The sequence below is a fragment of the Tachypleus tridentatus genome, chromosome 7 (assembly GCF_004210375.1).
Source record: "Tachypleus tridentatus isolate NWPU-2018 chromosome 7, ASM421037v1, whole genome shotgun sequence".
In the NCBI taxonomy this organism is placed as follows: Eukaryota; Metazoa; Arthropoda; class Merostomata; order Xiphosura; family Limulidae; genus Tachypleus; species Tachypleus tridentatus.
This window is the reverse complement of record NC_134831.1, coordinates 185,849,071-185,862,141: the sequence shown is the minus strand read 5'-3', so window position 1 is coordinate 185,862,141 and position 13,071 is coordinate 185,849,071. Positions and strand designations below refer to the sequence as shown.

The 13,071-nt window shown below is 32.0% G+C and overlaps 2 protein-coding genes across 4 annotated transcripts; both read left to right on the top strand.

The window, feature by feature from the left end:
- The first annotated feature begins 79 nt into the window (after positions 1–79).
- LOC143257892 (general transcription factor II-I repeat domain-containing protein 2-like) lies at positions 80–667 on the top strand. The gene has a single exon (XM_076516916.1). It carries the CDS (start codon positions 80–82, stop codon positions 665–667), a length of 588 nt encoding a protein of 195 aa, XP_076373031.1.
- Positions 668–3,156: 2,489 nt separating this feature from the next.
- On the top strand, positions 3,157–11,946 carry LOC143257491 (hexokinase type 2-like). Of its 3 annotated transcripts, none has more exons than XM_076516250.1 (10): positions 3,157–3,491; positions 5,677–5,839; positions 6,768–6,907; positions 7,343–7,555; positions 8,005–8,104; positions 8,522–8,714; positions 9,094–9,249; positions 9,689–9,828; positions 10,201–10,337; positions 10,706–11,946. In XM_076516250.1, exons 1-10 carry the CDS (start codon positions 3,468–3,470, stop codon positions 10,784–10,786), a joined length of 1,347 nt encoding a protein of 448 aa, XP_076372365.1. In that variant the 5' UTR covers positions 3,157–3,467; the 3' UTR covers positions 10,787–11,946. The 3 variants fall into 3 exon arrangements, with proteins under 3 accessions (XP_076372365.1, XP_076372364.1, XP_076372366.1); XM_076516249.1 differs by lacking the exon at positions 3,157–3,491 and adding an exon at positions 5,370–5,388; XM_076516251.1 differs by lacking the exons at positions 3,157–3,491; positions 9,094–9,249 and adding an exon at positions 5,370–5,388.
- The last annotated feature ends 1,125 nt before the right edge of the window (positions 11,947–13,071 follow it).

Genomic DNA, 13,071 nt, shown 5'->3' with positions numbered 1-13,071 from the left:
TCTCAATGACCTAAACTCAAAACTACAGGGCAAGGACAAATGGTTTCCTAGTTTAGTAAATGATATCAGTGCATTCAAAATGAAGTTAAAACTGTTTATCTCTCAGCTAGAAAACACGGATTTGAGCCAATTTCCACATTTAAAGGAACAAAGTGAATGTGTTCAAGATAATACCAAATTTACAGAATACACTGAAAAAATCATACTACTACAAGAGGTCTTTGATAGTCGTTTTAGTGATTTTGCTAAAGAAGAAGATTGCATGCTTGCATTTATAAATCCATTTTCACTTACTGAACAAAACATTCTGAAGATGCCTAGTAATATACAGATGGAACTTATTGATCTAAAAGCAAATTCAGTACTGAAGAGTAAATTTAATGAACTTCCCTCACTCCCAAGTGAATCTGGAATGCTTAATTTTTGGCGATCATCACCATGTAAACATTTTCCAGAACTGAGAAAATTTGCCCAAAGTTATGCCTGTCGCTTCAGAACAACATACAGACGCGAGCAAGCATTTTCATCCATGAAAATTATCAAGAACAAACTGAGGTCGCGACTATCTGATTCAAGTCTGAAAAACTGTCTGTTGCTGTCAGTTACTAATTTAACTCCTAATGTTGGAGATTTGGTGAAAGCGAAGCAAAGTCAAAAGTCTCATTAAACCAAGTTGTGTTTATTTTTCCTCCATGTAAAATTATTTTTCATTAAAATTGCTAATTGTGTTGATAAATTTTTATTAGATATTCTTTCATAAATAACTAATGAAATATATCAATGCAAATGCAAAGTGTCAATAAAGTAAATAAAGTTTACCTTGTATTCATGTTGAATCTTTTTACAACTTCTACATGTGTCCACACTCCACATTAACATATATATAACAAATGATTATATGTATAACTGCCAAATATCTCCAAATTACCATACTTAAAGGATTGAAAGGCTGATTGGTGCATCTGAATTAGAAGTGAAAAAAATTGGTGCATAGGAAACAAAAAGTTGGCCACCCCTATTTTAGGGTTTAACTGTTAGTAATATTAACATTAAGCTGTCCTTGTGACCAGTTTCATAGTTCTTGTTTTTATATTAAAGTCCAGTTACGAAGACTCCCACGCTGATAATTCCATAGCATTAATGTCCACTAACAAATGTGATATTTCAATAAATTACGTTGAGAACATAATTGGTTTAACTATACACTTAACATTTTATATCATGGAAAGAACTATTGGCATTTATAAAATATCTCACTTAGAATGTCCTGTCAAAATTCGATTATTTTGGAAGAACTGGTGTTAGAAAATTGAAACTTTGTTTTTAAAAAATTACAAATTCTTTTGGACGCCGGACACAGATTAAGGAGCATTTCAAATAATCATAATTGATATTTTTATTTTATCCAAAGTCAACACAAACTGACATTTTGATATCTGACTTTTAAACTAATCATTCACACGCGTTGATAATAAAACCTTGCTTGAATGATGTATTTACACAGTGTAACATCTCGTTTTAAAAACCACCGAAACCTGATTTCTCTCACTTTTCATGACTGTTCAACCAGTTGGAGACATATTTATACTTCTCACCTTGTACCAATAGTTTGTTTGTTTCTGAATTTCGCGCAAAGCTACACGAAGGCACATCAACAGTCACATGTTCACCTTGTACAAATGCTTTTACATGAAAAACATTCCATTTTTTCTGGGAAGAAATTGTCAAGTTTTGTATTTTTGTTATAGGAAATTAAATGAATATTACTCAAAAACCTACGTCAAGCCAACACTGTTCTATTAAACACTCGAACGTCGTCAAAACTTACTGGTTTTCTCAGCACAGGTGGTAGTTTTATACAAACTTTCTCCATATCCAGAAACACTAATACATATGGTTATAAATAGTCTTGTTCCTGTGTTGTACACTAGCTGCAGTACCCGTTCCTTTGTGTTCCTCGCTGGTACAGCGTGAAGTTTACGGATTTAAAACGCTAAAATCAAGGGTTCGATTCTCCTCGGTGAACTCAGCAGGTAGCCCGATAGGGCTTTGCTATAAGAAGAAAACACACACACCCATTCTTTTGATGGAAATTATTGAAATCCATGATTAATGAAAGGTTATCTTAGGGCATCAAATGTTGCTTCCCTTACATGCAATTGTAAACAAAACGAAAAACCGCTCATACCGACAGCAAAACACGAAACCTGAAATCGTAAATTTACACGTATTTCCCTATGGGCCCAAGAAATCTTTATGTTATATTTGATAAAGAAAGGTCCATCAACATGGGGTGAATTAGTGGTAAAAAACCCAAAACAAAGACCATAAAAACGGCAAAACTAGAAAGTTGTATATACCTCCCCATGGACACATCGAATTTTCATGCCAAATTTTGAGTGAAACAATGGTAAAGGACATCCATAAAAATCGCAAAACAAAGTACAAAACTGAAAATTTGTATGCATCTCACCGTGTTCCAACGACCCTTCATTCCAAATTTGGCGAAGCTCCGTCAACAAGGTAGAGAAGTGATGGTTAAAAACGCGAAAACACCCATAAAAACCGCAAAACGCAATACTGTAAAATTTTCACGTACACCTGCATGGACCTAATGAACCACCGTACCAATTTTGTCGAAGATCCATCTGCGTTCTGCAAACTATTTAATGTACAGACAACAGGCAGTAGCGCTGTATTCATATAGAGTTGTGTTTGAAAACATACATCAACTTACAGTTATATTTTATTGTAATTTCTAGGTGTAGTAGTAATACCTGATGTGTTTAACATCCATGAAACAATCAAAAGGCGGGTTTTGAGGTCTACTAATATTAATTATATACTATTGTTTTTTGAATTGGTTCACCTGATACGTACAGAAAGTGATTTTTTTATGAGTCCTGAAACAATATGTCTTTATAAGATTAAGTACCGAACCAGAAAAAACAACAACAACAAAACTCGTAGGCATTCTGCTAATGTAGCAACAAGATGAAATACTAAGTTTCGAAAAAATTGCGTGTAATCCTACATCAAGAGGCTGACGCACATTTCGTAGTTATCTTTTCATTGACTCAGCGAGTTCTGACGAAATATGAACTACACGCATGCGTGTAAGAAAAAAAAAAAGGAAACCAGAATTTCTCCCAGACACGTTTCTAGTAACACATATCATCGATAATGTAGTCCTTGACTAATACAAGCTAAACTGGTTCATTCTCAAAACATCAAAAATTATCAAGGATGCCGATCGTTTCCTGGAAATAGGATGTAAAGGCCTTGCCTTCTAGAGAACCAATCAGAAGCAAGACTATTGGCACACCCATAATGACGTAAGGAACGTAAACGTACCGGTCATGTGCTTGTAACACCGCTTTTAAGAACCAGTTACGCCAGTCTTCATTCAGAATTATCTGCGAAAATTGAAGTTAAGTTGTTGAAGTGATCAAAACTTTGAGTCCAAAATGTTGAGCGATAAGAAAAAAGCGGTAAGATACGAGTTTTGTTTTTCAATTGATTCTGTACGTTGGCTCGCTAGCTTATATGTGATGAATTTTTAGAGAATTTAATCGTAATGTTGAACACACTCTGGCGAAGAGACCTTTCGTATTGTGAAACTGTAATGTGTGTATTCTATTGTTCCCGCAGGCACCTTTGATTTTAAAAAGTTATTATAGAGTAATTATTTGGTATCATTTACTGGCTAAGTAAGAATCTAAAGCAAGAAGCTATTACTTTAGTAAAGGTAATTTAGTTGTGAAATTATCAGGTCGAATGGTAGTAAAGATGGAAACAAGATTAGTTTTAGCGTAACCTTGCTGAATAGGTGTGAAGCACCTATTTGGTGTAATAATTCGTTCATGATTGTGTAACCGTTTATTTCACCTACTCGCTTGTGTGTCATCTAGCATGTAGCTAATCGCACAATCCTGACCAATCGGCGAACAGTACAATTGCTACAAATGTAAATACACAGTTTGTACTTTCACAAAATGTCCATTTTTAATTTATGTAAAGTTTGGACTGTTATACGAGGGTCAAGTTATCACAGAATCTTCATTTTACGTTTATTTCTGGTGTTGAACTTGGAAAAATTCACTATTCTTACTTTTTCTTTCGCTGTAAAACACATGACAATTATAAATATTAGAAAAAAAACTATTAAAGAAGCTTTTATTTGGCACTGTTGGTCAGTTTTCGTAACCCTTGTAACGAAAGATAATTTATTACGTCATCTTCCTCGACCTGGCTTTTTGCCAAGAACTTGCCTCCGTAGTCAACCAATCACAGTACTGAGCAGTCCAAATAAAAACAAAATTTAATTGTTATGTCCTTCTATACAAATAATTAGGGACTTGGATTTCTTTTCTTTTTCCTACACAACTTTAACGTCTCAGGTTACCAAATGCTATTTGATATGTCCTTCATCATAAATACTTAGAAACTTGGAAATAATCTTTCAGTGTAAGTTTTTATGTTTTTACAATACAATGGTTAACGTTTAAGGTAACCTTCAATTTCTTCTTTCCTCTATAATACATTAACGTTGGAGGTCGCCTTCAAATTCTTCTTCTTTTATTGTTGTTTCTCACTTACAAAATAAAGTAGGACATACAACTACATCACAGACACCTGTGATATAACATGACATCAGACCAATCTGTTTTGTTTTTTTCTGAGTCTTTGACATGAAAATATATCATTACTATGTTGACTGTATATGTGAGGTGAAAACCTTTCATTCAAAGTCTTCTTTATATATTTCTCACTTCTTAAAATTCTATTCTTTTATGTTGGAGTTCTTTCCAAGTTTACAAATAGTAATTGAAATTCATCGGTGTCTGACGTAACCCATGACGACGATGAAGCGTGGGCGAATAGATCCTTCTCTTTGTGCTGCCAAATGCTGACGTGCAAGGTGGTTATTTTTAGAAACTCCGATCGAAGTAGGTTTTCGGCGACTTCTGTAGCTATCATGTTTATAAACACCAGATACAAGTAAAGAAATGAGGTTTTGTATTGTTAATCACTGTGATCAAAATTCTTATTAATAATACTAATAAGAATAAAGTATTAACAGGTAACAACAAAACATTAATAGTGATTTACTCTACGAAAAATTTATATTCCTGCACACGAAAGCACTGAGTTTTAGATTTCATTCCAGGTATTGTTTTGACACTTGTTATTTCAGAATATATTTGTAATGTTTTTATGTATGTGGTTTACTGGTGGTATAAAGTAAATAACTCGTTTGCACATCTACAGTTACATCTCATTTGCCCCTTCACTTGCGCAGTAGGGTTCCTAAAGGTGTCGATTTTAGCGACTACAATTGTCTCGCACACATGGCCCTTGGTCCTAACTAACTGTCTCTCGCACATGGTCCAGAATCTATTTATAGTTGTTTTGGTTTTAACTTTCCTTAATCTAACATTTGAAGCTTTTTTTTTTTTTACAACAACTTCTCGTCTGTCTATTTATATATTATTACTGATAAAATGCAAATGAATTATTTTCTGACATTCTAAATAACGCGAACTGTTTTAACAAAAGCTCAGTACCACATGTATTTTCTTTCGTTCATTATGTATTCAAATAACATATTTTGGTACTTTGCTTTTAATATCATAAAGACATTTAAAAATAAAATGTATTCTTTTATTTGGTTAGATTGAAGCCTTCACACGTGACCTCGTTCTGACAAACGATCAGCTGAACAAAGTGTCTTCTCTCCTTCTTCATGAATTCAATTGTGGCTTGTCCAAAGAAACTCATAATGAAGCATCTGTCAAGATGTATCCAACTTTCGTCCAAAACGTTCCGAGCGGTTTAGGTAATTCATATTATTGTTACTCTTTTTTTTTTTTTTTTTTCATTGATAAAATATCAAACGTATTCTACCAAAATAGAATGTCTTGAAAGTTTTTAAAATTCTTCTATGTTTTTTAATTTACTTCTTTAATGTGTGTGAATGCTCACACGTACACCGCTCTGGTAGTACGTGCTTTAATCAATTAGTGCTTCCTTTTAGATTCGAAAAGCTGGAGAGGCGTGTTGTAAAATTTAAGTGGAAATGTTGCGTCATATGTGACGTTCAAAGAATCGCGTTCAGTATTGCATCATCATTACAGAACGAGCTAGTGAGGGCACCTCTAATTATAGGAAGATGCAATCGTCTTTTAACGTTAGTTACTAGTTAAAGTGAAACTTTTCATTCTACACGAATTTCACAATATATACAAAAACAAACAACGCAGTTAATGTCTTTTTAGAATAAAGGGTAGATACACTGCTTTAAAAGGTTTAGTTCCAAACAATTAGATCGTGCTCTTAATAAATAACGATCTACCAGTTCTTTTTCTTGTGTATTTGGCTCGGCATGGCCGGGTGGTTAATGCACTCGACTCGTAATTTGATCGCTCTTTCAGCCGTAGGGGCATTATAATGTTACGGTCAATCCCACTATTCGTTGGTAAAAGAGTAGCCCAAGAGTTGGCGGTGGGTGGTGATGACTACCTGCCTTCCCTATAGTTTTACACTGCTAAATTAGGGACGGCTAGCGCAGATAGCCCTCGAGTAGTTTTGCGCTAAATTCAAACCAAGTCTTTTGTATTCAGTTTCTTTTTTGTTCATTTTAACTTAATATTAAATAAGTTTTATTGTGTGTAATTTGTCATACGAAATCTACAAGAATGTACATAATTATATTATCAGTTTTTTTCATACTGCAAGTCTGTAATTAAATAATGTCTCCTATTTAGAACAAGGAAGGTTTCTAGCTTTGGATCTTGGTGGAACTAACTTTCGTGTGTTGTTGATCAACCTTGAGGGAGACAAGTTCCATATGGACAATGTTATTTACCCTATTCCACAGAAGATTATGCTGGGTTCTGGTAACCAGGTAAGATTTTGTTTTCATTTACCGTTGATATTTCTTTTTCAACAGTATGTATTCGCTTCAAGAACTACATTCTAAATATTGTACATAACAGTAAACTCTTATTACTTTCTTACTTTTGAAAATTACTTATGGATTATTTGAATTCAAAATTTGTGACGAATATTAATTACAAAAAGCTGAAAGGTGTCTCTGTACCAGCTACAAATCTAGATAAGTTGATATTTTAAGTTAATTTGTATTTATGGTATTAATTATCTCATTTGGAATATTTTAAAACTAAATAAATGTTATAATTTGGTAACAACTATTGAATACTCAATTCTATTACTATGTACAATTAGCAACGGTTAACTGGTTTTACGTATGTGTTTGTTCTCTTTTCATCCTACACGTGTAGACAGTTATTTTATTTTATTATTCCTTTTGAACTTACAGCTGTTTGATCATATTGCTGACTGTCTGGCTAATTTCATGGAGAAAGAGGCGATGAAAGGGGAGACACTTCCTCTGGGATTTACGTTTAGTTTCCCCTGTAAACAAGAAGGCTTAACTAAAGCTCGGCTAGTCACGTGGACTAAAGGATTTAGATGTGCTGGTGTAGAAGGCGAGGATGTTGTCAAACTCTTGCGAGAAGCAGTTCTAAGAAAGGTAATTTAATTCTGAGACAAGACCAAGTAAATTTCCCTTGCAAACAAGAGTAATTGAACTGAACAAATTTATTTTGTAAACTAGGCTAAGACCATTTAATTTAAAACATTTTGATTATAAGAGTACCAGTTAATCTATATCATCCATACTACAGCTACATTTATAAGCTAAATTTTGGGTAAGAACTAATAGCATAATATAATTTTAATTAACACTTTATTTATTTATCTTACTATTATTTTATTCGAATTAGCTTTAACTATTATTCACTAAAACTGGCGAAAGGCCTAGAGCGTCTTCACCTAAAAAATAATTGGTTTTCACACTTGCGTGTCAAAAAAAAAAAAAAAAGACCTTATTTACTATTTTTATATCATGTCTCTTCTAATAACCTGATCTAGAAAAGCAGAAGGTACTCCTCCTGATATCAATTTCTGCATTTCTTACAGAAAATAAATATCGATGTAGTTGCTGTGGTGAATGACACAACAGGAACACTTATGTCGTGCGCTCACAAAAACAGAGAATGTCGTGTCGGCGTCATTGTTGGTAAGTTCTTTACGATATTATGTTTTGAGTATACAGATAAATATTTTATACGAATGTTAGACTTGTAAAGGAAATATATTAAACTTAATTAACAAGTACGATGCTTCTTGGACACACTTAGGATTAACAGATTTCTTTCGATAAATTCTTCAGGGTAAAAAATATTGTGTGATCGGAAAGACTTACAATTTTCGAAATAAGACGCGTTTAAATATAGTTCCATTTTTATAGTTTTTTTCTTTAGCTGAAAACTCTAATCCTTAACTTTTGTCAGAACTTTTTTCTAGTTGATTTTTAAAATTTTTTAGTGTTTTAAGATGTGTTAGTCTAAAAGCTACTTGTTCGTGATACATTACAGGTACTGTACATGTTATATGTACATCGTTAGTTTAAAACATTGCTCATGTAACCTTGCAGGTACTGGTACTAATGCGTGTTACATGGAGAAGATAGAAAACGTTGAGACTTGGGAAGAAGATCAGAATGGTTCAAAGCAAGTTATTATCAACACCGAATGGGGCGCGTTTGGTGATAATGGATGTTTGGATTTCTTGTGCACACGTTATGACAGAGAAGTGGATAAAGCCTCTTTGAACACTGGGAAGCAAATGTAAGACATAATTATTACTATTTCTCGAGGGGTAATGGATAATTATTTATTAGTATTAAATGAAAAATTCTGTACATGATCAAGCACAGTACCAATAACTATGTGCAATATATTTTTAGTATGTAAATTATAAACAAGTATTTTGCTATACTAAGGCAAAATTATCTTTTACTCTGATATTTAGTTCTTCCACATTGTAATTTCCCTTGTTTTCCAAATTTTATGACTCAAGTCAGCTCTTTATAAGAAGTGCATTCGGTGTTTTACTTATTTTGGGAAATAACCTTCAAATAAAATAAAACGCCACAAAGCAAAATAATATCTTTTTATATGTTGTTATTAGACTTTTTTTTTTTTTTCTCTCTCTCTCTCTTGCTAGATTTGAGAAAATGATATCTGGTATGTACATGGGGGAACTGGTTCGTCGCGTTTTGGTTCATCTGGTGCAAGAAGGACTGTTGTTCGGGGGAAAGTGTTCCAAAAAACTGAAAGAAGCCAATGCATTTAAAACGAAATACGTGTCAATGATTGAGAGGTAATAAATCTACTCTGTATTAGAACTTTCTATCAATATATTAAAATTGAGTTATTTTTACGTATTCTGCCTCATCATGTTTCTTCTCCAGTTTAGTAATTAACTGTAAATAATTAACTTACCCGTTGTATTTTAATAAACTGTTAAGATTTGTTTGAAGAGGTCGCATGACAAGCGTCAGTACAGTTTAACCTTATTTGAATTTATTGATTTTAAAATTTATTGATTTTAAACATTCGTGCCAGGTGAAAATAATTTAACTTTTTATATACTTATTGAAAAAAAAATGCAACAATGGGACTTTTATTCACTGTTAAAACTACGATAAAAAGATTCAGTGGAAATACTTGATTTTTAAAGATTGGTTTTCAAAGTTTTTGTTAAATATAAGTATTTGGGAGCTGGATATGCATTTTAAACTTTTTTCTTTTTTTTTCAGCGACGGGAAACACACCTACGGCAATGCTCGCAGGGTGTTAGCCGAGATGAATATTTTCAACGCTACCACAGACGACTTGGAGAATGTAAAGTTGGTTTGTTCTAGAGTTTCCACTAGAGCAGCATTTCTTGTTTCTGCAGGTTAGAATTTGAACATTTTTAATCTAATGATAAAATTAAAATTTTCACGCATTGATATTGTTCAGAAAATTATTGTCTTGCAAACAACACCGTAGTTTAATTTGTGAAATAATAAGTAAACTTTTAGGTTTTCGTATATTTAAGATTTTTACGTTAAAACAATGTTATCAAGCTTTATATGGGAAATCTCTCCTTAATTAAGCATGTAAAACATACTTTAGGAGTAATTTGAGGAGAATTTAAAATGCTATATCATAACATATAAAATTATACACATGAAATTACTTAAACTTATTGTTGTAACTTATAAAAGTATCACGTTTTATTTATTTATAGCAGTTTTTACCTAAAAGATGTTTTGTTTGTTTTCAGCTATCTCGTGTATCTTGAATCGAATGAAACGTCCTCACACAACAGTAGGTGTAGATGGCTCCGTATACAGATATCATCCTTACTTCCATGATTTGATGGAAAGAAAAATCTCCGAACTTACAGCACCTGACTACAAGGTTGGTTTTGGATTTTGTAACTTAACGATAGTACTTTGTAATAGTATAAAATCTCCATTATTTTGGCATATACCATAAAATAATTAAAACCATAAAATCTGTAATAATCATATCAACTACCACGTCTTATGTAGAACCTTTTTTCGTGCAGATTTGAGTGAATGAATCCAATACATCAACGCTTTTTGTTGTTATTGAATACTCTAAGCAAATATGAATTTAAAATCGAGCTAGGATTTTCACTCCTAATTGTATTATAGATATATATTTACTGAAATATACCTTTTTAAATGTTTAAAAAGAGCTTTGCATAATCTGAATTAAAAAATATCAAATAAAATTTCTAAACTCACTTTTTTTTTTTTCAGTTTGATCTGATGTTATCTGAAGATGGAAGTGGCCGTGGTGCTGCTCTGGTGGCAGCTGTTGCTGTACAAACCAGCCAGTAGAGAAGAGGAAGTAATTTTAACGAGTGTACAGAAAAACAGTGTAAATATTTAGTATTATCGAGCTTCCATCATCATATCTACAAATGACAAACAAAACAAAAAAACTTCGGTTCCTGTGTACTCGAATGCAACTGGAGAGCCAAATCAACCAATATCATTGATTTGTTAGCTCATACTTCAGTCAGTCTGAAGTAGGTTTTATCAAGTTTATTATGGAAGCGACTAGAATGGTTTATTTTTATTTATTAGATAATGTAGGGAATTTGCAATAAGAGTTCATCTGTACAGTGTGTATGTAAATGAAGTAACCTGTTTTTTCTGAGAAAGCTTATTTATTTTTTATTAAACATTATTAATTTTAGTGATTTTTTTTTTTATATATATTGAGTATTTTTAGTTTTTTCTGTCCTATATTTAAAAACCTACAAATAATCCAGATTTTTTGGAGGATGCATTTAAATTGAATGCGTTCATTTTTTAACGTCCAAGACTTTTAAGTTTCTTTACCTTTCAACCTTTGCAATCACTGATATTTTGTAATATTTTAATGTACATGGAAAAAAGTTTTATTTCGTGAAAATTAAATTTTATATTTTAAACTTTCTCAAAAAGAAATATTAAATATATACTTGTTCCTCTGTAAGGCGAATAGTTCTTAAAAATGTAACCCACATAAGAGTATCATGAATCATTTTTGTAGTGACTTAAAAACAACCATTATTTAAATGGGTTGTTGTGTGGTGTTTTTAAGCAACCATTACATGAGTAGATTGTTGTGTTTTAAATAACTATCATATGATAAAAGATGGTAGTTGACAATCTTATTTTTTCTTTTCTTTAAACTCAGTTGAAATGCTTCCATTAGAGACATTTATTAATCTCTCTTGGCATTTACATGACTATTCTTTTGGCTTTCAAATGGTAACTTAGTATGCAACATAAGTTTTAACATAAGAATAAAATTATTTACTACTTTTGTTTACTGTGTTTGGATGACCAAACAAATCGTGTAATATTATTGTAATATAGTGTTATGTGAAGTTTAGCAATATAGAATTTAACTTCTTCAGAAACTGTGATACCAGATACAACTGAGTGTGTATTTTACTGTCACATCTGTAATTATTCCTGGAGAATAAAACTTTTTTTTATAAATAAAACTGTAATTATTATGAATTCAAACATGAAGTTGAATACTTTTATAGTTCAAGGGGTTTTATGACATAATCTGGCTAAGCTCAAGACATGACCCATTGACAATAGTGTAAATGAAATCGCTCATTGTTTATGCTATCCAAATACAGGCTGAGGCTCAAATTACTTACAGTTGTATACCATAAATAATTGTATGTGGGTCTTATTCAAACATAGGCTGATTAAGCTTAATACATGAATTATTGAAGAAAGTACATCACTGATCGTTCTTACAATAAGTACATGTGCTAAAACACTTGATAGTTTAAGCAACTACATGATACACACTATGTGAACATATTAATATTTGTAAGAAAGCTGAACATAGCTGTCGTATAACATTGAATGCTATTCTGTGTGTTCTAGATTTGACACATGCATCAACAAGTAACTTTTTATATTTACCAATTTAACACAGAATTATCACACACCAGTTGTGTATTAAATAACTTAATAGAAACTGTGATATTTTTCAAGGACAAATAAAAGCATATCTTTAGGAAGCTGAGGTCTTAAACTTACTCTCTAATTACTACAGACCAGCATTCCTTAACCTTGACAATACTGATGACCAATTGCGACCCTATGTATAACTTTTTATTAGGATAAAAAGTCTGATTTATTATATACTTACCAAATAAATTGTGTTTTCACAATCTGATCTGTAAAATACCTAAAGATAACTGTGCATCTTTATAAACTACTTTGTAACAAACACAAACTACAATTTTATTTTTCAATATAATTTTTGTGTGATAGACAAACCAACAAATCATGGAAGACCCCGAGCAACAACTGTGTAAATTAATACAAAACTGTTTCACTTGAGTGAGAAAAGAATGACTGATCCATGTTTATATTAAAATAATATAGATATATTCACAAGTTTATTAGTTTTATTTCAAACATAAAATGCAACATCCAAAGTTTATTTCTACTAACACATCTAGGTTTGTTCTATGCTAACCTAGTTATTTATAGCATATATTTTACTCAAGCACAGATATGTTTTGGATGTTTTATTGGCTGGTTGTTTGTTAATTAGAAAGCTACAGAATGGGCTATCTTAGCCCTGTTGACCATGGATATTG

Coding starts and splice junctions, on each gene's coding strand:
- LOC143257892 (XM_076516916.1), top strand. CDS start 80: ATGAAGTTAAAACTGTTTATCTCTCAGCTAGAAAACACGGATTTGAGC.
- LOC143257491 (XM_076516250.1), top strand. CDS start 3,468: ATGTTGAGCGATAAGAAAAAAGCG. Junction 5,840..6,767: donor AAACGTTCCGAGCGGTTTAG/GTAATTCATATT, acceptor TCTCCTATTTAG/AACAAGGAAGGTTTCTAGCT. Junction 9,829..10,200: donor AGCATTTCTTGTTTCTGCAG/GTTAGAATTTGA, acceptor GTTTGTTTTCAG/CTATCTCGTGTATCTTGAAT.